Genomic DNA, 25,696 nt, shown 5'->3' on the forward strand with positions numbered 1-25,696 from the left:
CTACCTTGTCTCGGCAAGAAAAGGAAAAGAACTTTAAGGAAAATAAAGTACTGGTTTCTCAAAGGGGAGCAACCAGGCCTATAGCAAAATCATTGGGTTTTTTTTTATCTCCAGGTGAGAACATTTATTATCACTTAAATAGTGTTCTTATCAGTATATATCCAAAGATACATTTCACCAATATATACCATATATAATCTTCAAAATGAAACTGCTTTTCCAGAATGAGTGTATTTAATCAGTTTCCAAATGTATCCAAACTGTTAATGTTTAATCAACATTTGGCAAGTTTGGTAGATCAAACCCCGAGAAAAAGCAGAGAAAAATCACTAGATTTCCAACTTGATTTAATTTTCCATATTAGCTCTTTTACAAATAATAAAAGAATTTGAGTTAAGCTTTGTTAGCATATCAGGAGTATTATACAATCCAGAAGGCTATCACTTCAGTGAGCAAATATTTGTTCTCTTAGTTCAAAAAAGGGTGAACGCTTCTCCAGAATGGCTTAAAATCTGGGAATATATTATAATGCTGAACTAAGGCTAGTTTTAGAAATAACAAAATTAAAAATCCTTCTATCTTAAAATATTACTTTAGTAGTGATAAAGTTTGAAAAATTAACCTCCTTTCAAATTGCCTAGTATGAAGATTAAATTACAAAGCTGTAGTTTGTAAGAAAGAGAGACAAGGACACACTTAAGTATTCCATGTAAATGAATGATGAACCTGTATAATTGGTAGCTTTTTTATTTAACCGCCAAGTTTGTGGTATATGTAATGTTCCATATTGTATATGATGTTTAGTGTCGTGAGTGATGAAAATCTCAGAATGGATAATGATGTAGTGTTCAACAGTAACATTCACTGAGGAAGCTTGATCTTAAAAAGCGGAGTCATTTCTGATTTATTCTATATCAAAGTATCTTTAAACATTGTTTAGGTTTGTATGAATATATATGTACAATAGTGATATTGCATAAAATTAAAAAGAGGAATCACGTGTAAAAAAAAAAGAAAGAGACACAAGGTCATTTTTGTTTCCCATTTTATATAAAGTACTACTTCCTGAATTTCTGTCAGCATCTGCATTATGGAAATTTTGGTAAAAGCCTCATTTTCTTATTCATGCTGTGGAAATGTCCCATAAGGCTGTCATTCTCATATATGGACAGAAAACAAAGGAATGGTTAAGACACAAATTCAAGGTAACAGCAAGATAAAAAAAAAATGCAGAGAATTACATTTTTTTTCAGCTTCCATGAGCAAAAAGCCTGTCAAATTCGAAGTACTGTTAATCAGATACATGGAATAACACCATAAAGAAATGTCTACATTTACATCTTATATTCTGGCTCAGACATGCCAGACTTATCAGTTCTGCATTACACAAAAGAAAGGCATTCAAATCATTAAAGATGATTTTGCCAGGAAATTTTTTAAAGCACATTCAATTTCAGTATTAAAGTTAAGACCAGGATTATTGGTAAAAAATCAATTTCAAGCTGGGCAATAGTGGCTCACACCTGCAATCCTACCTACTCAAGATGCTGAGATTTGAGGATGATGGTTTGAAGCCAGCCCAGGCAGGAAAGTCCATGAGATTCTTAGCTCCAATTAACCACCGAAAAAGCTAGAAGTGGAGCTGTGGCTCAAGTGGTTGAGAGCTAGCCTTGAGCAGGGACACCAGGCTCAGGGACAGTGGCTAAGCGCAAAGTTCAAGTCCCAGGACTACCATACACAAAAATAGTTTCAAGTGAGTGATTGTATGTTAAAGCAGAATGTCAGAATGATGACATAACCAGAAAAGCTAAGGAGAATGCAGTGCATATACACTGGGTTGGAGACGAGACAGAAAAAAATAGTTGCTAACAGGTATAATGAATGTACATTATTAACTGAAAAATGTTTTCACTCTTAGCACTAGAAAATATGGTGTTCTAAGGTTTTGGAAACCCATGGATTTTTCCATTTTTACCAACTAAAATTTGGTAGAAAGTGTCTTGTTCCAAGTCACACATGAATTTGTACACAGACACATGCATATCCTCAATATGTGCTTGTTTTCCTATAGTCTGTTTCCTCGAAAGTAAACTATTAAAAATCAATGCAGTACACTTCAGTAAATTAAGGCTTCACTAGATATTGTTTGATATGAGGAACAGCACATTAATAAAAAATCCTAAATCTCACTTTGAAAGGAACAACCTTTCAAATAAATACAAGTTAAAATACCATACGTTAAGAAAAATCTAGGGGGCTGGGGATCTGGCTCAGCGGAAGAGCGCCTGCCTGGTGAGCACAAGGCCCTGAGTTCGGTCCTCAGCTCTGGGAAAAAAAAAAAAAGCTGTAAGAAAAATCTATTTGAAGAAATTTCTATTAGAGGAAAATTGCCTTATGTTGCCTGAGTCGAAGCTGCTTAAAATTCCAACTGTGTACCATTAATTACTAACTGATTTTGAACAAGGATAGCAGAAATGACCTTAAGTAAAAAATCAGTGTTTATTGCAAATACTTTCATAGCATTTGACCAAACTAAGAACCTTATTTCAAATAGGCTGAAAGCTATAAAAAAATAAAAAATAAAAAGCCAACCAGAATAAAGTCTTTATTTAAAAGGGAAAAAAAGAACCAAACCAAAAGATGGAATTCATTAACAAAATATAAAAATGGAAGCCAAATGACAGGATAAAAATACAGCTAAGAAATTTAAGAAATTCTGATTCTGTTCTTCTAACTTGTTTATTGGTCTTCTTTGTCCTACTATATGCAAAATTGCTCTGATGATGATTTAAGATGACCTTGCAAGACTTACCAGAAGGTAAAAGGAATTACTAAAAAGATGTTCAAATGTTTTATAAACAGTATTAACAAAAATATCTCTTTTTATAATTTTGTCTTCCTTTAGCAAAAGTGTCCTTTCAAATCAGCTACTTTCTTAACACTGGTTCACACTCTCAATTAGAGATGTTAGACTTAGACTTTGTTCCAAAGTGATACTTTCACAATACTTCACAGTATTGCTGATTAGGCAATAATGAGACTGTCCCTCCTAAGCAAGAAAAAAACAACCCACTGTAGTACAACTTATAATTTTCTAGACTTGCTAAATCAAGTACAGATCCCTCAAATGACATTATATTTTGGTAATTCAGCACTTTTCAAGTGTTGTTTTCGAATCATTCTACTCTAGTGTGAGGTCTCCCATAAGTTGGAGGATAGTTCATTGCTGTAAACAAGTGCAGTGCTAGTTGTTTGACTTCATTTATTTTCCTTAAGAGAGCTGCTCCAGCGAAGAATCATTCATCTACTATGTCCAGACCCCAAAAGAGACTATTTCTCTATGAAAATTCAAAGGATTGCCTACCTATTTCAAGCATGTAAACACCCTCAGGAAAACACTACTAAGAAAGTTCTGCTGTCACTCATAGCTCATCAAAAGTGCTGTTCATCTTTGGTAATGCACATTCTTCACTGGCTTGACAACTCTGCAGAATGTCCTTGTAGTAGTTCTTTAGATCCTCATATAAAGAAACAGTATCCTGCGAGTGAGCCATGGGTAACACCTTTTCATTCAACAACATCTGTACTTGGAACTCTTCTTTAGGAGTCTTAGCATCCTCACAATGGTAAAGCACAAATATGAGATTGGAGGCATAAGGTACAATGTGGCCACTTCGGAACTTCCGTTGGACTTGTTCCTCATAATTATAGGCTGTTAGGGGTTCCTTGTCTTTGAAGTAGCCCATGAGAGAAAGCAGTGGAAGCAGTGTCTCTGCATGGCCAAACTGAAGGATGACTGGAGAAGAAACTGGTTGAGACCTTCAAAAAAAATTGAGGGGGGGGAAATATACATATATATTCATATCACAAGACAATATCTACAATTAGGGGTACCCAACTCCCCCCCACACACACTTTAAGTAATTCCATCTTTAAAATCTTTATATACTAACTCAAGTATAATGCATTGCTGTTCAAAGTCAAAATTTTTACCTCAGTTTAATAAACAAGCCAAGTATAGTCACCATGCCTGTAATCCTAGCTAGGCAAAAGGAATATGTAGGAAAAACACAGCCTGAGGGTGTTCCAGGAGGAAAACAAAACTCTATCTGAAAAATAAGAGTAAGAAAGGGCTGGAGGCATGGCTCAAGTGGCAGTGAGCTTGCATAGCAAGTACAAGGTCCTGAGTTCAAACAGTACTGCCCCTCCCTAAAAGAAAAGTCCAATAAATTCTAATAAATTCTTCAATGGTATCCTCAATTGTAAAACCATTTCAGAATAGTCACAAAAGTATAATGGTGCCTGAGATTGGGAATAAGAGTTTATACAGCGCCAGAAATACAAACTATATTCAATATTATGATCAAAGTTATTGTTTTGTTTTCTTTTTTCAAGTTTTTAATGACTTTTTTTTTTCATAAAAGCTTTATGAAGAATCAGTGAATCACTTCCTGGCCTTTCCCAGCTTTTACAAAAAGAATATGACTTGTATCCCATTTTTTAGATAGGCTCTCAGTATGTAGCCTAGGCCAGCCTCAGACTTGAACCTTCATGTGCTCTGCCATGATATGTATTTTAAAATTTCAGGCAATTTTCAAAGGGAAGGAAAACTGACAATTGCTTATAAATGCTATGAGTATAATATTAATATTCAGAACTACATTTACTATACAAGTTGTACCAAAAACTCTTAACAAATAAACAAATGAAAATACTTTAAAGGTCTGAAAATGTGCCACTAAAATAAGACAAGAAAAACTAAGATTGCAGGGTCAAAACTAAAGTAGCCATTTCTAATGTTGTACTGCCCTCATCTCATATGTAAGAAAATACTTGGGTTTTTACAACAGAACAAATACTTTAGGGATGCAGACATTTAAGTTTACTTTTAAACCATTGCTAAGTTCAAATCAAATTAGTTTTTATTTGAGGGAAGAATCATAGTATGTCATCATACTAGTTCAGGAAGACTGCATTGTCAGTAGTTGGTAACTAGGCTCTCAGTATAGGAATCTGAACTGAACAACTTAAAAAACACTGTTTTTTAACAGCATACAGTTTAGCAAAAACATGTTAAGTCCTACAGAATTAGACAATAGATTATTTCTTAGATTAGGCATTGATTCTTCTCCAAGTATTTACAAAAACCCTGTATCTCCTGTTTTTAATCTGAAATAATATGCAATAACAAATAATTCCAAAGAGTACAGTCCAACAAGAAAACAGCTATTGATGATGAACAAGCACAGACATATGAGAAGTCTTTCTTCAAGAATGTATCATGAAAACCTTCCTAAAATAAGATCATCATGTTTCTATGAACCTAACTAGACCAGCTTCTCTCCTTAGCTACTCTCCAGGTTCTCTTCTAAATTATATTCTCCAGTGTGTGATAGACATCTTTTATTCTAGCTGAGAGGAACTGTTTTCTGTTATCAGAACCCACAGTTCTGCCAATTCAGAGATGGCTACTTCATATCTCCTCTATATATGCATTTCTTCTCCTTGCCAACCAGGCTCTCCATCTTTATTCCTCCTTCCCAAGTATAACTATATTCCTCCTTCCCATGTATAACTATAATCATTTTGGCCACTTCTAATACAGAGTGTTATAGAATAACACTATAAGTGTTAGAATAACTCTATAAGTGTTATAGAAAATCTATCAAGTTCACATGATTTAGTATGATCTTTTGCTCTATGATAGTGCATCAGTGTAGGCCAAGCATATTTTAAGATAATACAAGTATGAATGTATAATATGTATTATAACATATATTTTATATAATCTAAATGATTAAGGAATATGTGCAAATTACTCTTAAATATATGTACACCAATCTTTCTTAGACATAGTATAAAATAACAATTAATTGGTTGATATCTTTCTTTAAAAAAAAAAAGTCAAAAAGGGCTGGGTGGGGGGCTGGGAATATGGCCTAGTGGCAAGAGTGCTTGCCTCCTACACATGAAGCTCTCAGTTAGATTCCCCAGCGCCACATATATGGAAAATGGCCAGAAGGGGCGCTGTGGCTCAGGTGGCAGAGTGCTAGCCTTGAGCGGGAAGCCAGGGATGGTGCTCAGGCCCTGATTCCAAGGCCCAGGACTGGCCAAAAAAAAAAGGGCTGGGGATATGGCCTAGTGGCAAGAGTGCTTGCCTCCTATACATGAAGCCCTGGGTTCAATTCCCCAAGCACCACATATACAGAAAACGGCCAGAAGTGGTGGCTCAAGTGGCAGAGTGCTAGCCTTGAGCAAAAAGAAGCCAGGGACAGTGCTCAGGCCCTGAGTCCAAGCCCCAGGACTGGCCAAAAAAAAAAAAAAAAGTCAAAAAGGTAGCCTATGACAAATTATTGCCTTCATGAAAACTGTATGTCAGTTTATGAACTGAAGAAAAAATAAAAAAGAATGGGAATTGAGGGTGTAGCTTAGTAACAATTATATTTAGTATCCTCAAAGCCATGGGTCCAATCCCCAACATGGAAAGGAGGTTTGGAATGCATTAGAAATGTAATTTTTTAAGCACTAATTTTTTAAGCATTTAAGTGTAACTTTATTCTTATCTTTTGTCATTGCAAACAAAACAAAAACAATTCACTAATTGTGAAAAGGCTTTAAGGGTAAGAAACAGAATTTATCACTCTCTTAAAATAAATTACAGGGCTGGGGATATAGCCTAGTGGCAAGAGTGCCTGCCTCGGATACACGAGGCCCTAGGTTCGATTCCCTAGCACCACATATACAGAAAACGGCCAGAAGTGGCGCTGCGGCTCAAGTGGCAGAGTGCTAGCCTTGAGCGGGAAGAAGCCAGGGACAGTGCTCAGGCCCTGAGTCCAAGGCCCAGGACTGGCCAAAAATAAAAAATAAAAAAAAATAAAATAAAATAAATTACAATGAAAACTTGTGATCCTCTGAATGCTGGGATTACAGTGTCACTATGTCAGTCTGTTAATTTTTTTTTTGCTTTATATAAAAAGTATTTCCACACAACAAAACCTCAGAATATAAACTGCTCAAGTCTCAGACATAAATGTTTTTCTTTACTATTTTGTTTTTACTAGACTTAATTCAACTTAGTCATCATTGGATACGGGTAGGATAAGTTCACATTAAAATTTTAAGGATAATGTAATCTTCTAATCTTCTTCCACAAGACAAAAAAAAAAGAGAGAATACTATCTACATAATGGTTTTGAAATTTAAACATCCAATTAACTTAGCTATCTTTAAATTATATAGTCCAAATCAGGAGTCACTTACAACTAAGAATGCCAAAATGCTTTTCATAACATAAACAAGTATGACAGGGCAATATATAAACTGATACTTACACCTCACTGTTTGAAATGCAACCAGCAAAATATCGCACTGGGTATATCAAAATTGACTATATATAGTACAAGTATATAAAAATGTCTTTGTGGAAAGACTACTTTCCTTTTGCCAAGTGAATAATCTCTTTTAAAAGAGCTGTTCATACTTATACCTGTTTTTCCCTTCAAGACTTACTCAAATTTCTTGAATTTTGACAGATTTAAGTAGCATTAAATGTCAAATGGAAAAATATATCAAGTGTTATCATGTTTGTATTCTCAATCACAACTAAACAGCAAAAATGGGGAGTGGAGTGCCTTCAAGTTGAGTAGGTTAAGAGAGCTGTGGAGCTTTTGTGTTCACATATACAAAGGGATTTTTTTTTAGTGGTTTGTATGATTCTAAATATCTTGAAAATATACAGGAGTATTTGTTATCTAATTTTCACTAGAAGCCATTGAAAGGTATGTGCAAGGTGTGTTTTTTTTTTTTAATGGAAAAAGAATTTTTATTGAGCGAGAAGGTACTGACATGCCAGGACTGCACCCAAGGTTGGGATCTCCAGATGAAGTCTGTGTGCAAGTGTTTATAAAGTAAATCAGTAACTTATACGAAGAGGATGTGGTTCCATTCTAGACACATGCTGCCCTTTGCTCTAAGTGTTACAACTTAACAGTAAGTCTTAGAAGAGTTTTATTCCTTTTTTTTTTTTGGCCAGTCCTGTGCCTTGGACTCAGGGCCTGAGCACTGTCCCTGGCTTCTTTTTGCTCAAGGCTAGCACTCTGGCACTTGAGCCACAGCGCCACTTCTGGCTGTTTTCTATATATATATGGTGCTGGGGAATTGAACCCAGGGCTTCATGTATACGAGGCAAGCATTTTTGCCACTAGGCCATATTCCCAGCCCCTTAGAAGAGTTTTTTGTTTTGTTTTGTTTTGTTTTTTTTTTTTTTTGGCCAGTCCTGGGCCTTGGACTCAGGGCCTGAGCACTGTCCCTGGCTTCTTCCCGCTCAAGGCTAGCACTCTGCCCCTTGAGCCACAGCGCCGCTTCTGGCCGTTTTCTGTATATGTGGTGCTGGGGAATCGAACCTAGGGCCTCGTGTATCCGAGGCAGGCACTCTCGCCACTAGGCTATATCCCCAGCCCCTTAGAAGAGTTTTAAGCCATCTCCAAGGTTGGTTTATTCTAGTCAGTATAGGCCCAATCACTATGTAAAAGAACAAAATCCCCAATTTCTCCTTGAATACAGTCCAAGGCTGGCAGGCTAACATTTCTGTGTTCCATTCCCAACCTTCTCCAAACCATAGCCAGTCTATAATTAAGTTCAACATACTGGTAACAGCAAATGGCAATAAGTGTGTCTAAGTCTGAATGAGAAGTTAAGAATGTGTCTCACAAGCACACATATATATACATACAGATAACATAAGTAGGGAGAGAACAAAAAGGAAAGGAACATGAATTCTCAGTTTACACAACTCCCTACACACATACATACACACATTCTCCTCTCTCTCTCTCTCTCTCTCTTTCACACACACACACACACACACACACACACACACACGGGCTCTGCATATAATTTTGCAGTAATACTGTTGAGCATAGAAAGACTGTTATATCCCACTTTATCTGTGATTTCATGTCACTGTCATTCAAGACACAGTTGTGAAGAATATAGCCTTTTGGCAGGAAAATAGACAACGTTTTTTAAAGGTGGATGATATAAGGCAGGCATAAGTGACTCATAATTTAAGAATCTTACTAAAAGAGTGGGACTTCATCCAGATAAATGAACTATATGCATAGTGTCTCAGGAGCTCAGACTCTACAGCTCAAGAATGTCTGTGTGCTATAGTATAATATGAAATCCTGAGGATTTGGTTAAATGCTGACAATGTGGTTAAAATTCTGCCCAATATTGGCTTTTATCTTCAAAATTATATGTATTCCAGAAATAAAATAATTTTATCTAATAAATTATATATTTAAAATGTCTATTCAGAATTTACAAACTTAATAGGAAGTTAACTATAATCCAACCACAGATTGCCCACTACTCAAACATCTTCAGTTTACATAACAGAAAAATTTCCCAAAACAAGGAATACAAAGGCATAAAATGGCATAACTTTAATTCTCTTTCCTCTGCAGAGACTGCATTAATTTGTCATGTCATGTTTTCTAAGTTATAAAACCATGTAAAAATACGTTTTAGCTTTAAAAAAAACTTGGGAAACAACAAATGTTAGTATAAACAAAAAAACAAAAAAAAAACAAGTGTATATATCAGTATTAATTTCTTTACAGAAGCACACAGACAGAATCATGCTTCAGGGTTGTTGTGATCTGGTAAACTCAGCTATTATTTTAGAGAAAGAAATTCAATGTGGTCAAGTGAATTACCTTATGTTAGCAAGAAAGAATTCAGTTACCAGATTATATAACCTCTCTTATATAAATACGTAAGATTTTATTAAAGCTTCTTCCAAATTAAACTTTAGTTTGAAATCTAAAATCATGTCATTAAATGAGGGCTGACTCTGTATGTGTACAAAATAGATAAAATACCAAAGTAAAGAAAGTTACCCAAAAAGCTCAACTAGAAAACAACTAAGTAATTGCATGCTTTTCTTCAAATGTACTTAGGCTAAATTTTTTTAAGCTCCTAGTTCATGTTTCACACACAACAATGTTACACAAAGTATGTTAAAAAAAAAAAAGAATTGAATCTAGGAATATCAAATAGAGTTTTAGGTAACTCAAGTAATTTCCATACTTACATAAGTGCACAAAAGAGCAACAGAAACTCCAAGAGATATAAGATGCTTTGGGAAGAAAATTTTTACAAAAAACAAAAACACATTTTTTTTCAAGTCTTACATAGTTGATTGAAACATCAGTTCTGGTAAATTCTTGGAAAAGCATGGATTTGACAATTAAAATGACACAAGTGTTCTACCTCAAGCAAAAATACATAGAAAGCTTACATTTTTAGCCAAAATGAAGTGATAGGGACCAGGCTTACTATACTATTCTACTTACTTCAACTAGAAAAAGGAAACAGCAGTTCTCAGATAATCAAAGTAAGGGAGAAGGCAGACAAATGAGGTAAACCCATCAACTGTCTCAGTTTACTGCCTGAGTGCGATGGGGAAAAAGAAACCCAAACAAAAAGTCAATCAAGAGATGGGAGAGGTAGTTTAGGAGGGCCACACTGGCTAGAATTCATAGCTCAGAGTAACTAAGAAGAAAGTACTATGAAAAGAGAACCCTGAAGCTCAGTAAGGCTCCCTGGAGATGTCAGTTGTGACTGACAAAGCATGTGGGAAAACTATCCAAATGGGGGTGGGGGAAGCAATACTGCAAAGGAACAGGTGAGAAATTTCCAAAGCTAATTAATACAAGGTAATGATTGGTTTGTGTTCACACAAACCAAACTGGAAAAACCCTCAAGTACATAGGATAACATGTTATACGTAGGAGAAATCCTTCAAGGGTAAGATAAAATTAGCCCATCAAAAGGTAGTTCCAAAAAAGAAAAAAAAATCTAAATAAGGAAAGTATTTTTTAAAGCCTAAATCTGACAAAGGATATATCCAGGATGAAAGCATATTTCCATAGCTGTTTTATTTGTAACAGCCCCAATCTGGAAATAATCTATAATCACTATCAAAAGGTGAAAGTATAACCCATATAATAGAATTGCAGAACTGGGTGCTGGTGGCTCATGCCTGTAATCCTAGCTACTCAAGAGGCTGAGATCTACATGGTTTAAAGCCAGTCCAGGTAGACAAACCCAAAAGACTCATATCTCAATTAACTACCAAAAAGTCAAAAGTGGAGTTATGGTTCAAGTGGTGGAGCGCCAGCCTTGAGTGAAGAAAAAAAAAAAAAAAACAAGTGAGAGCATGAGGTCTTAAGTTCAAGGCCCAGAACCAGCACCCCCCAATACAGGTTTTGCCAGATTAAAGATACCATGCTCTTGCATATTTTGGGCAAATACAATGCAAATACACACACACACACACACACAATGTTCAGTACAACTCTGACAAAAAACAAGAGCCTATCTCAAATATAACCAGAGCAAGAAGGAAAAGGGCTAGACATGTTGCTCAAGTGGCAAGATGCCTGGCAAGGAGGTATGAATCCATGAGTTGAAACCACAATACCCTCTCTACCAAAAGATTCACTATCATCAACACTATCTTCAAGAAAGAAAACAAAAGAGTGTGATAAACCTTTGAGTGTACTTTGTCCTGTCAATCAATGGAAATTACTGAATGATTTACACAAAATCAAGATGTGGTCAGGAAGAGGACTGTACTTATGTAGAATCAAAGTATGAACTCAAAGAAGCCTTTAATAGTAGTTGCTACACTGTAGGAAAAAGGGAACAAGATACAAACCTGAAATGATGTTGATGCAATAAGGATGGAAAGAAGTGGAAAGAATTGCTATAAGCTGAAATATTTAAAAAACTGAGTAAATATACAAGGCAAGGACAATGTGGCACTGAATAAAACAAGTAATAAAGGGGGAAAAAAGGACTGGATATTCCATCACTAAACACTAGGAACACCACCTAGATCAGAGTACTATTTCAGAGAAAAGGAAAAGAATTATGTGCATGTGTAATAGTGTATGTTGGGTGTGCATGCATATGTGTGTGTCATGCGTGTGTGTGTGTGTGCAAGCACATGCCCACCAGTCCCTGGGGTTAGGCTGCTGTCTCTGAGGTTTTTTTTGCTCAAGGTTAGCACTCTACCACTTGAGCCACAGCTCTTCCAGTTTTTTGGTAGTTAATTGAATATAAGAGTTTCATAGACTTCTTTTTTAGGGTTGGCTTCAAACTGCAATTCTCAAATTTCAGCTGCTAGGACTAGAGGTGTGAGCAACTAGTGCCCAGCAATGGTTACACTTTCATGGTGTCCATTTAAACTGGTGCCACTACATGCTGATTTCAGTGCTGCCATCTTATGGCAAAATATGGCATTATACAACCTAGAAAAGTCTTATTCAACTATAAAATCTGAAAATATCAGACTTGAGAGCACATAAAAAGGTAGAAAAATGGATAATACAGTTATTTAATGATAGTAATAGTCATTTACTGTTTATAACAAGTAATTTTGCTATCTTGGAATATTCTTGACAGAAAAGATCTCAGGAGGTAAATAATTAATAGTTCACAATAAATAATCTTTGAGAAAACAAAAAGTGATTTGATGAATTTCCCTATATAAAAAGGTAATATGTGAACAGAGATAACAGGGGAAAGTAGAAACTCAGTTATTTCTCTCTATAAGTTCAATGTTTTTCTAATCATAACTGCTCAGAAAACAACAGCTGCTTAAATTTGCTTTTTTTTTTTTAACTATAATCTCATCACTATAGGGAGTTTGAGGAAAAATGTCAAGATTTTAATAAAAGTACGGGACTCAGAATTTAGAGCTAGTTATATTGTTTTGAAATACTGATAAGTGATACATAACATTATCAATCTTTAATTTCTTCCATTAAGTAATATCATGTTGAAAAACATCTAATGGCATTGTAAAATGTCTGAGTTAATTTCCATATAAAAAAATAACCTGTACATACATTACCATCCTAAAGGAAGCTAATGAGAGTATCAGAGAAAGCAAAAAGTCTGGTAACTCTGAAATTAAGGTAAAATAACATAGTAAGTTATTACATGTGTATACACATAGACATATATACACACAACACGTAATACTCTCTCATGACATGGATTCATTCACAGTGTCATAAACTTTATATCCAAAATCAAGGACTTTGTCATTAGAACTTTTTTTTCAACTGGTCGTAGTGGCTCACCCCTATGATCACAGCTACTCAAGAGGAAGAGACACAAGGTGGGCAGTTTGAAGTTTACTATGGTCTCAAAAGGAAGCTACTAGAACTGGTTCAATGCACAGATTTTATATATATATATACACACACACACACACATACATACGCATATATGTATGTATGTATGTATATATATATATATATATAAGCACAGTGATCTATTCTGATTTGTTTTAGAAAATACATTTGTACAATTTCTGCACTTCCTGTAGCTGGTATTCATAAGATAGTCTGTAGAGGATGCCCTGGCAGGCCTCTTCAAGGAGTCTGTTACAAAAGTGTATGATGTTGTATGTAAGCAGCAAGGCTGGCAAGAAGCGAAAGGGGTACAGTATATTATGGAGGTAAATTTTACAGGAGTTAAGGATACAGTTGGTGAGTGAATGGCAAAAGTGATTCGCTTTAGTTGGGTAGAAGGCATGACTGAGTTGTGGATCAGGGTAATCCTCCTTAGTTCTTTGGGTCAAGCTCCCAAGCTTGAATGAATATGTGGGTGATATGATATGAAGGCCACAAACTTCAATCCATATTTTAGAGAGAAAGTATACAGGTATACTTCATTCCTTTTATTAGCTACATCAGTATCTTTAAAATCCTAATTAACCTCTTAACATAAAGTCTTTTTTTTTTTTTTTGCCAGTCCTGGGCCTTGGACTCAGGGCCTGAGCACTGTCCCTGGATTCTTTTTTGCATGAGGCTAGCACTCTGCCATTTGAGCCACAGCGCCACTTCTGGTCTTTTCTATATATGTGGTGCTGGGGAATCGAACCAGGGATTCATGTATATCAGGCAAGCACTCTTGCCATTAGGCCATATTCCCAGCCCCCATAAAAAGTCTTTGTAATACAAGATTCTTTACAACCTAATGCAGACACCAATGATCTGTTTTTGTCTCTTTAGGTCTGTCTTTTTCAGAAATTTCAGAAATAAGCAATCATTCAACACATCCACTTACATATCTGACTTAGCATAATGTTCTAGCATCCATTTGTTTAGCATCCATTTGTTTTAATTTATTAGCTTAGCCATTCTGTTGTTGAGTAGTGTTCCATTTTATGGATATATCATATTGTGTTGGTTGATTTATCAGTTGATGGATATTTGAACTATTTTTAAGTTATAACTAATAACACCTTAAACATTTACATTAGTCTATGTAGACAATGATGACTTATTCATCACTAATGAACAGATACTTAGGACTGGACTTGCTAAGTCATATAAATGTGTTTAAGAAACTGGCAACCATTAGCAGGGAAATGGATAGATCTTGAACAAATAATGTTGAGTGAGACAAGCCTAGAACACAGAGAACAAAGGTGCATGTTCTCCCTGATATGTGGATGTTAGAAATAAAAAACAAAGAGACATGACAAAGAAAGCAGGACCCAAGGTACCAATTCACAGGGAGACAAAAAAAAAGGGGGGGCGGGCTGCCTTGGGAGAAAGGCACCTAAAAGTGAAACACAAACTCTAAATTATATGTACATAATTTGATATCCAGGCTGTAAAGAACACTAAAGATAAAGGAAGCAAAAGACTTCTTAGTAATCAATATTAGAGAAACTAGAGGACCCTATAACCTTTTCCTCACACAAGATGTACACAGGTACACATCTGAAAGAAGCTGGAAGGAGGACACAGAATGAATGGAAAACAGGGAGGAAAATACAGTAGAAAGGGCCCACCCAACAGCTGCAAGGAGCACTGAAGAAAACAAAGTAAGCAACTCAAGGGCAGCAGGGAGAGGGGGAAATTAGAGAAAAAGAAGGAACAGATTACACTAAGCAGAAGAAAAGAGATGTATATGTATATATCACCTGAGCTGGAAGGAAATGTTTTACAGTTACTAGTCAATAATCATAGAGGACATAAGCATTGTAGACTAGGGTGAAAATTGACATTAAGGATAAGATCTCTGTTTATTGTATTTTAAATTCTGGTTCTTGAAAAACAAGAAAGCAAGGGGATGGGGTGGAAGGCTTGGGGGAGGGGAGAAAGAAGGAAGAAAAATGAGGAAGGGGATAACAGGTATGATAAGAAATGTATATGTATTCATTACCTTAAGCATGTAACTGTAACACCTCTGTACATCATCTTGACAGTAAAAATAAATAAATAAAAGAAACTGCCAACCTTTCCCAAAGAGATTATACAGAGATTCATATCAGCAGAAAATGATGTAGATGTTTCCAGTCTTTGTACTGGGACAATCCTTTTCTATTACGTGTATTAGTGATATCCAACTGTGGCTTTTAATATCTACTGAAGGTAGTAAGCATCTTTTCATGTGCTCCTTTGCAATCCATCTGTCTGTATATTTTTTGTATATATTTTTTTCTTCTTCTTTTTTTTGCCAGTCCTGGGCCTTGGACTCAGGGCCTGATCGTTGTCCCTGGCTTCTTTTTGCTTAAGGCTGGCACTCTGCCACTTGAGCCACAGTGCCACTTCTGGCCGTTTTCTCTTTATGTGGTGCTGAGGAATTGAACCCAGGGCTTCATGTATAGGAGGCAAGCACTCTACCACTAGGCCATATTCCTAGCCCAGTCTATATATCTTTTTCAATGAAGTCCATTCAAATCTTTTTTCTTTTGTGTGTGTGCACTATGGGGATTCAATCCAGGGGCTTATACATGTTCATTGCACACTCTGCCATTGAAGTACTCTTCAAGTCCTCTTTTTTTTTTTTTTTTTTGTTTGGCCAGTCCTGGGCTTGGACTCAGGGCCTGAGCTCCGTCCCTGGCTTCTTTTTGCTCAAGGCTAGCACTCTGCCACTTGAGCCACAGTGACACTTCTGGCCATTTTCTGTATATGTGGTGCTGGGGAATTGAACCCAGGGCCTCATGTATACGAGGCAAGCACTCTTGCCACTAGGCCATATCCCCAGCCCCGTCAAGTCCTCTTTTGTGCTTATTAAAAAACTAGACTCTTTGTTTCCTTATTAGTGAGCTTTAACTCTATACATTCTAGATTCAAATTCTAATTACTTACATGCATATATGTTTTGCAAAGATTTCCTCCAAGTCTATGTTAGTGAATTATGCTTTTGGAGTTAAATCTAAGAAATCTTCAACTTTTCCAAGTTGATGAATATTTACCCTTATGTCACTGTACTTACATTTTTCCAAAAGTTTTGTGGTTTTATATTTTACATTTAAATCTGACTCTTCTTATGAAGTCTAGGTATCTATTTTTTTAATTAACATGGATATCCAGTTGTTTCAACACCATCTGTTGAACAGACTGTCCTTTCCCCACTATACTATCTTGGCATCTTTTGCTGAAAATCAATTTACAATATCCAAGACCCCCATGAGTAACATAAAGGGATATTAACTTAATCATCAGAGGTGTTTATATAAAATAATGTGATATTTACATGTGACCTTCCTGTACCTTCCCATACTTGCCATTCTTAATACAATGTAAACACTATATAGTCCTGATACTGTAGAAGGAAATTAATAACAGGAAAAATATCCCGAGCATGTTCAGAACAGATGTACTTTTTCCAAAATTTTAGATACATAGTTAGTTGGATCTACAGATCCCCATCTGTTTACTCTTACCTTAAATAAGGTATTTTCTTCACTAAACTCCCCAGAAAATAAATGGTTGGTAAAAGAAACTTAATAATCAGCCTAGTTTTCCTTGCCTAAATCCCATCAAATCCAAGAATCTAAAAAAAACTGTATCATGCCAACAAATAACATATTAGTATAAATAAAACTTACTACTGGAAATACAGGACAATGTGTCACCTCCAGTCTTTTCCTGTCTTATTTTTACAGCATGACTTTTACCACCAAGAGAAAATGGCTAACCTTCATGTAAACATACCTGTCAAATAACATGGGGTTGGATTCTATCAAAATGTTTATGCACAGCATGAAAAATACCTTGGGGGGGAAGGCGAGAGGTGGGTATTGAACCCAGGATTTCATGCATGCTAACATGTACTACATCACACTTCTAGCCCCATTAAAAATGATTTTTTAAAAAAGATTTGAAAAGTACGAATGTTAGCAAAGGCTTTTAAATGAGAAATTCTTCTTTAAAATAAACCAGGAGCCATGTAAAAGGGTTAATAATTATAGTATTTATAATAATAAATAGAAGCTACCTAAATACCTGTTGACAAGAGCAAATGATTTATAGTATATTGACATTATGAAAATTATATTATAGTAAAAATGAACTATAGCTATATCCAATAACATAGTTATTACAAATGTAATATGAGGGGGAAAAGTCTCAATAGATATTAAGTGGCATGAATGATTATAAGCAAAACTAAAATATAGTCTGGACACCATCAATCACTAAATTTGTAAAGGTTTTTAAACCACCCATTACAAAATATTTTCCAGCATCTAAATAACAAACTCAGAATATACTTTAACTTTTAAAGTTTTACCTTTGCTTCTGTTCAACAGCTTTGTCCAAGTGCTGAAAGATATCCTGAAATAGAGTGCAGCTGGAGCGACTATTAATGGTATATCCATAGCCTCTTTTCCAATACTGCTTCAGATCATTTAAATATTCTAATACCTACAAATAAAAACAAAATTTCTAATTTCCCATAAATGTAACAGGTTGCCTGATTTAATAATTCTCTCTGAAAAGGCTATATTGCTTAATTACTATTCTAAAAACCAGAACCATAGCATCCTGAGTTTATATTTGCCATTCACATGTTTGCGAGTTGGCCCTTTAGTCCGTGTTACATAGTAGTCTCTGTTACATCACAAATTTGAATCAGGAAAATGAGAAGTGTTGCATCTAGTCATGTCTGAATGGTGGGGGGAGGGGGAAAGAAGTGAGCACTTTAGCGATCCTAAGTATCAGTTTATAAATAGTGCTCTTATCAATTTTAAAACTATTCCAATTTAGGGCATGGTGACTCATGCGTATAATATTAGCTACTCAGAAGGTGGAGATCAGGAGGACCAGAGTTTTCAGTCTAGGCAAAAAGCTAGTGAGATCACAACAAAGGAAGCTTAAGCATAGTGGTATCTCCATCTGTAATTCCAGCTACATGAAAGGTATAAGTAGGAGGATCACCACCCAAAGTCAGGCCCAGGCAAAAACATGTGATGGTATTTAAGAAAACTGCTAAAGTAAAAAAGGCTTCTGGAGGTATAGCCCAGGTTGTACAGTTCCTACCCCAAAAGCTCAAGACTATATTTAAGCCTTAGTATCAACTCCTCGCCCCAAAATACCTATCCCAATTAAGAAGGTAACTTACATCTTCATCCTACCAACTGAAGGAAGCTTCTGATGTGATAGTTATGCACATTTACAAATGATGAACAGAATAGTAGAGAGAGGAAGGTGGATCATTAGAAAGTGATGTAGGGACAGGGAGGGAAACAGAATACACTAAGGTATTACTGGTACTCAGCCTTATAGCAATCATCCACTGAGGGTCCTTTACCCTCTTCCACCTCAACCACTGAATGTCACCTTTACTCTGGCACAGTACTCGACATATCACTTAAGTCTCTGAGTAACAAAATGAAGCACTAGTTTATATAAGTACATTAGCTTTCATCTTAAAATCTTGTTCTATTTGGCAAAGGGTGTACTTCTTTTTACAATTTAAATTCTGAAGTTGACTACTGACTTCTGTAGAGAAAACTGAAGGTTTTATATGTGTGTAAGAGATAACAAGGGTAACAGAAGTCAATAATTCTGGGAAAACTGTATTAACAATGTTTAAGACAATAACATTCCCATCCTCAGAATTTACCTCCTTAAAGCCACTAGAGGCCTGTCTACAGTCCAAAAGTCACAGGTCTAAGAATAAAAAGAAAAAAAGAGGAATGAAATATGCAGACAGAAAATATAAATGCATTACTGCCACCACTAGGTGGAACACGGAGCTCCATTTCTCATGAAAACTGTTAAGAAAGAATCAGGTGTTTCAGAAACCACCTAGTCTCCCTGAGCTTTGGCTTCCTATAAAAACAGCAATTTATTCCATCTGACTCTACATCTCTTCAGCAGTAAAATCTGATGATAGGTAAATTTGATTTTTAAGTTGGAACAGGATGGAAGTATATAGAAATCAAATCAGCACAAAAATTAAAAAAAAAAATTTCCAGAGATTTAAGAACCAAATCTATTTACCAGTATATGGGATCTATTTGAACATTAGCCTCTACTTAAGGAAAACTAGATAATTTAAATTCCTTAACTCTGCTTATTTTCAGAAAAGGTGATTTACCTAACAGCAACAACAAAGAAATCATGTGACTAAAACTGCAAAGTACTTACCTTTGCATCATCTACATCAAAAACATCACACCAAGGAGATTTAATGCCTTTAATTGCCAGGTCAAATGAACAGGTGAAAAAAGCCACCTGAATTAAATCTAGGGGAAAAAATAGGTACAATTTTGTGGGTTATTATTTTCTATAATATTTACAAAACTAGTTACCTGTAGAAAGCTATTTGCAGTGAAGCTGAAGAAGCAAGATGTTTGGTTTGCAGAAGAGACTCGGGCTTTCTCCTACCAAATTTGTGCTTTCTACAATGTAAATTCGTAGAACCACAACTATTAAAAAGAAATCATGAGGAGGTAGAGGTCAGTCCAATGAAACTAAAAACTTTCTGGAAATGAGTGCTTTTTAGCTATTAAAACTAGTTGTTTAAGCTGGGCAGGGTGACATATGCCTGTATTCTTAGCACTCAGAAAGAAGAGGCAAGAGGATCTCTAGTTTGAGGCCAGGCTGTGCTACAATGAGACCCTGTCCTAAAACTAGTTATTTACTAGAAGGATGTCTGCCTATAAAACGCAGTAAAAAGATAACCAAGGGCATAATGTTAAACACAACTTGATATCGTAAATTTTAGAAGGAAGGAAAAGGAAGCTAAATTTATATAGGTCTTAGTCTCAAATTAGTAACAAAGTACATTTATTAATTTTTTTCAAACTATGCAACAGTTACCACAACTATTGAGAAAAATCACATAAGAAAGAAGGGCATAAGAGAAAGAAGAGTCTGTAGACAAGTCTGTAGAAGATGACAGAGGAAAGAAAGAGCAGAGTAGCTGAAGGGGCAGAAGTCAAACAGTGTCAGTTTTTCAAACTTAGCTGCCCAAGCAATTTCAGACCTGAATTACAGAATAAGTTATTTGAGACTTTCACATTGCTAATTTGTGACTGTGTTACTTTTAAATACATATGGGTACTGGAGAAAGGGCTTTGGGAATGAGCGCTCAGATTCCTAAAGGTAGCCCTTGTCTGTAGCAATAAAATACTGCTGTTCTCTGATCAAGAAGTATATGACATCTAGTGCCAGAGGAGAGAAAAGTAATCCACAGGTTTTATTTCTATTATTTTCATTTTTCTTGAAATTTTACATCCCTTCTTCTTTCCTAGGGAAAAATGGGACTCGAAATAAATTGGTGCTGTACTTTCTGCACTAGTGCAGAGTCTGAAGAATGCTGATGCAGTACATAGCTCACATACACACACAAAAAAAATCCTTACCACTGGCAATATATACAACCTTTACTTACATAAAGAAAAGGGCCATGAAATGTAATTTGAAGAAACTCAAATTATGAACAATTTTTATTATAAACAAATTTAAAAGACTATATTGTCTGGGAGCTGGGGGCTCACACCTGTAATCCTAGCTACTCAGGAGGCAAAGACCTAAGGATAGCAGTTCAAAGTCAGCCCAGACAAGAAAGTCTGCGAGACTCTAATCTCCAATTAAGCACCAGAAACCCAGAAGTGGCCCTGTGCCTCAAAGTGGTAGCGCAAAAAGAGCTCAGGGACAGTACCCAGGCCCAGTGTTCAAGCCCCATGACTGACCAAAAATAAAAATAAAAAAAGACCATATTGAGGGCTGGGGATATAGCCTAGTGGCAAGAGTGCCTGCCTCGGATACATGAGGCCCTAGGTTCGATTCCCCAGCACCACATATGCAGAAAACGGCCAGAAGCGGCGCTGTGGCTCAAGTGGCAGAGTGCTAGCCTTGAGCGGGAAGAAGCCAGGGACAGTGCTCAGGCCCTGAGTCCAAGGCCCAGGACTGGCAAAAAAAAAAAAAAAAAGACCATATTGAGAAATAATATGCTTTTAAAAATAAATTATGATGTTATTAATATAATAAATTATGATTATAATAAATTATAATTATAATAAATCCATTATAATAAATGGATATATCATTTTAACAAAGAGGTTTTATAATCCCAATATATAATATAAAATAGCTTACAAATACTTAGGTTTGATCAAAGGACCTAGCTCACTTAAGATTAGTTTTAATAAGAAACTATAAAAAACAGTCTTAATGGTATATTCTTTAGCAGAAAGAAAACAAATATAAATTCACCAAAATAGTCTTTGAAGTATAAGAAGAAAAACTAAGAAACAAAATAAAGACTGGGGATATAAAATCTAACTCTGCCACCAATTTCTGGGCAAGCCACTCTAAGCTGTGTGTGTGTGTGTGTGTGTGTGTGTGTGTGTGTGTGTGTGTGTGTGTGTTTTATTTTCAAACTGATGTACAGAGAGGTTACAGTTTCATGTTAGGCATTGGATACATTTCTTGTACTGTTTGTTACCTCCTCCCTCATTCCCCCCTCTCCCCTCCCCCCTTCCCTCCCCCCACCCCTAGTTATTCAGTTAATTTACACCAAACAGTTTTGCAAGTATTGCTTTTGTAGTCATTTGTCTTTTTTACCCTGTGTCTCTTGATTTTAGTATTCCCTTTCACTTTCCTAGTTCTAATACCAGTATACATGGTTTCCAATGTACTGATAAGATACAGAGATAGTGCAGGTACAACCACAGGAAGGGGATACAAGAAGATCATCAATAATACACTCTAAGCTCTTTACATCTCAAACTGTCCGCCTACAAAATAAAGAAGCAAGACAAATGATCTTGATGAGTTGTGTCTCATTCATCTATTATGACCCTTCTGATTTCTTGGTTAATATTTTGGAACACCAAGAAGATTTTGTATGGATTAAAAATTTAAACATTAGGGGCTGGGAATATGGCCTAGTGGCAAGAGTGCTTGCCTCATATACATGAAGCCCTGGGTTCAATTCCTAAGCACCACATGTATAGAAAAAGCCAGAAGTGGTGCTGTGGCCCAAGTGGCAGAGTGCTAGCCTTGAGCAAAAAGAAGCCAGGGACAATGCTCAGGCTCTGAGTCCAAGGCCCAGGACTAGCAAAAAAAAAAAGAAAGAAAGAAATTTAAACATTAAAAAAAGAAGACAATAAAATAGGTTTGTTGAAAGAGAAGATTGGTAGGCAAAATACAATACTCAGGCCAGGAACCAGTGGCTCACCCCTATATTCCTAGCTACTCAGGAGGCTGAGATCTGAGGCTCAAGATTCAAAGCCAGCCCAAGCAGGAAAGTCTATGAGACTCTTATCTCCAATTAACCACCAAAATGCTGGAAGTAGAGCTGTGGCCCAAGTGGTAGAGTGCCAGTCTTAAGCAAAAAAGCGGTAGGACAGCACATGGGCCTTGAGTTCAAGCCCCAGTGTCATTACGAAAATAAACAAACAATAAAAAAGCCCTCAATATGCAAAAGTAGTAATAAAAAGACAGATATGGCTATAATAAGCAACCTAAAAGAAAAGGAATAAAGATAAATCAGGAAAAATGATTTTTGTTTTGTAAGTAATGCTTAGAAATGACGCTTTATATATTCCTGTGCCCTCCAAAAATATCCAGATCATTCCAATGATTTTATACATTAATTTACATAATACTCAAAGAACGGTATAAATCTAAAAATAATAAGGTTTTCAATTTTCTTGATTCTGGGCATACTGTTTCTTAACATAAACTCAAATGTGAGCTCTTAAAATTCAAATGGAAGATAATAGACATATTACCTGCATTTAAATCATTGACTGGTACTTGTAAAGTATCTGAAACTTTTTTTAAAATAGTCTGCATTTCTGGTCCAGTCTTGAAGGCTTCTACATGATAAAGAGCCGTTGCATTCCTTTCCACTTGGGCTAAAAACTTCTCACAATGATCAAAGAATCGCATTAGTTTGTCATTGATTCTTGGAGGTCCACACTCCATATCTAAAAGAGAAAATTATACATATGTAAATCACAATTTCAAATTCTTGAAAATTTTATTTGAAGTGTGAAAAAAGGAATACTAGCAACCTATTACTCTGAATGTTGGAAATGAACACATAAGACTCAAGAAAAGCTAGTGGTAAAAATTATTCCCTACTTATAATGATTTTAATACATGAGAAGATACACTAGAAAAAACTTAAAAGTAATTTTTGAAAGTAAAATGTGTTAAAACAATACAATGTAAACGTAAATAAATTCAATGTTCTCTTGTAGAAAACAAAAATAGTTACACAGGCAAGACATAAAAAGTATGAAACTGTTTTGGAGGGCTTTTTGGCCAGGCTCAGAACCTTTTAAAAAAGCAAACTAAAAATTAAACGTTCTAGGTATGCCAGTTGAGAAAGAATTCAAGCTTGGATTTGTTTCTCTACTAGAACTCAAAGTATAAGTATGAGCATTTTGTTTTTTTCTACTCTCCCAACCCTGTTATTTTACAAAAGATCTGTTAGGGAAAAAAGACTGACATCACAAAATAAAATTTCAAGCTGATATACTTCACTGTGGTGGATGCTTTTTGTCTTAAAACTGAAGGTCCCAGGTAATTTTCCCATTTAAAATTCAAATAAGTTCCATTATTTCTCCAACTTGGCAACCCACTTACCAAAAACACATTTACAATCATGCTGCAATTTGGGGGCCTTTTAAAAGTCAAATTAAAAACAAATCTTAATCATTATAATAATTCATAATGAAAAAATTCATCACAAAAAGTCACTTCTGAGTATAAAAATATGAAATTAAAATGTCTCATATTGATGTACACATAAGAAAGCTCACTGAAATGGGTAATTCTGACTACTTTGCCAATTGAGTTCTACTTCTTACTCAAATAGAAAAATAAAGAGACTGAGATTTCCCTGTGGCCTCAAATTTGTTTCAAAGTGAAAAGGCACCAATATGAAACAAACAAAACACCAAAAAACAGAAAACTCTACTCTGAACCTTAGTCCTTAAAACTAGTCTTGAGTTCAGCTTCTGCACTTGTTAGAACTACAACTAAACTTCTGGGACAAACTTGTAGGGCACTGCATGTGTCCACATACCAAAGCTAAAATTATGGACCTCTATAGTAAACATGGTAACTAAACGAGGAAGCAGGGCATAGTAAATATGGTAACAAAATAAGGAGGAAGCAGGGCATAAAGGAGGTTTGAGAGCAGTTTCCCTAAACAATGTCTAAGTCTGGAACCTACATCTGAAAAGAGATCATTTTTTAAAAAAAGAACTGTTTTGAAGCTAGTATCAGAAGCAATGGCTACGAAAGATAGGTGTTGATTTTACTTCAAAAAATGTCCCCAACTACCTGCCTGAGTGGGAAGATGGGCTAGGCAGAAGATCCCAGGGTAATTCCGTTTGGGAATGGGAAATACAGAATTTCGAGAGACAGAGTTATACGTCTAGCTCTCTCCTTGCTGGATCCCCGGGCGTCTACAAAGGCGCTGAGCACGTAGAAGGTGCTAAGTTAATCTCGGATGGATGAATAAATGAACATTTTTACAAAGACAGAGGATGGGCGGTCACGCCCACACATTCGGTAACCAGAGAGAGCAACCCGAAGAATGGAAGGTTACAAACAGAGGAGGGAGGGAGGGAGAGAGGCTGGGTCTGGGGCCGCCCGACTTGGAAGCGGGAGGGCTGTGGCCCCCGGCCGGGCCAGGCCGGGCCCCGCGGCTCACCAGCGACGTCGGGTGGCGGCAAGCCCGGGTGGTAATGCTGCCACAGTCCCTGCAGGAAGGCGGCGCCGCTCTCCACGCAGCGGTGTTTGGAGCTGGTGACGAGCCGCAGGCGGCCATAGTTCTCCCGGCTGAAAAGGGCCGGGAAGAGCGCGGCCAGGCGGAGCGCCAGTCGCCGCATGTCCTGCCGTCCCTTCTCCACCAGCTGCCCGTCCATCCAGTCCGCGTAGCCCAGCGGCCAGGCGGCCAGCGTGGCGCCCAGGCCGCCGGCCTCCCCATCCCCACCGCCGGGCCTGCGGGTCTGCAGCAGCCCGTGCAGCTGCCTCAGCTTGCGGATCTGCTTGGCCGTAGGGTAGCGGGTGCCGTGGCGGATGAGGGCGACCAGCTGCACCGGGGTGCAGGAACCTTCGAGCAACTTCGGGTCCCGCCGCGGCACCTCGGGGTCCGACCGCAGCGCCGGGTTGACATCTTCATAGCGAGTCTTGGTGCCGAAGTAAGGGCTGAGCGCCGAGGCCACCGTGTCGCCCGGCTCCAGGAGAGAGCAGCGCGCGAGCGACGAGAGCAGCGCCGCAGCCAGGGCCGCGGCGGGCGCTGCGGAGGCCCTGAGGACGCCGGGAGAGCCGCAAAGCATGGTGCCAGGCGGCCCGCCGCCGGCGACGCGCCAGCTGCTGGCACCCGACTTCCGGTTCCGGTA

At 37.0% G+C, this 25,696-nt stretch overlaps 1 protein-coding gene across 2 annotated transcripts; it reads right to left on the reverse strand.

The window, feature by feature from the left end:
• Window positions 1-3,270: 3,270 nt before the first annotated feature.
• On the reverse strand, window positions 3,271-25,696 carry Minpp1 (multiple inositol-polyphosphate phosphatase 1). 2 transcript variants are annotated; one of them, XM_048338758.1, is made up of 5 exons: window positions 25,006-25,685; window positions 23,069-23,266; window positions 19,473-19,570; window positions 17,611-17,744; window positions 3,271-3,819 (listed from the first exon to the last, which is right to left on the reverse strand). In XM_048338758.1, the coding sequence occupies exons 1-5, from the start codon at window positions 25,631-25,633 to the stop codon at window positions 3,423-3,425; spliced, it is 1,455 nt and encodes a 484-aa protein (XP_048194715.1). In that variant the 5' UTR covers window positions 25,634-25,685; the 3' UTR covers window positions 3,271-3,422. The 2 variants fall into 2 exon arrangements, with proteins under 2 accessions (XP_048194715.1, XP_048194716.1); XM_048338759.1 differs by lacking the exons at window positions 17,611-17,744; window positions 19,473-19,570 and having other exon boundaries at window positions 3,570-3,819; window positions 25,006-25,696.

This window comes from Perognathus longimembris, chromosome 2 (assembly GCF_023159225.1).
Source record: "Perognathus longimembris pacificus isolate PPM17 chromosome 2, ASM2315922v1, whole genome shotgun sequence".
NCBI lineage: Eukaryota > Metazoa > Chordata > Mammalia > Rodentia > Heteromyidae > Perognathus > Perognathus longimembris.

Coding starts and splice junctions, on each gene's coding strand:
- Minpp1 (XM_048338758.1), bottom strand. CDS start 25,633: ATGCTTTGCGGCTCTCCCGGCGTCCTCAGGGCCTCCGCAGCGCCCGCC. Junction 17,745..19,472: donor TTGATGTAGATGATGCAAAG/GTAAGTACTTTG, acceptor TTTTATTTGTAG/GTATTAGAATATTTAAATGA. Junction 3,820..17,610: donor GCTGTTGAACAGAAGCAAAG/GTAAAACTTTAA, acceptor TTTTTTTTGAAG/GTCTCAACCAGTTTCTTCTC.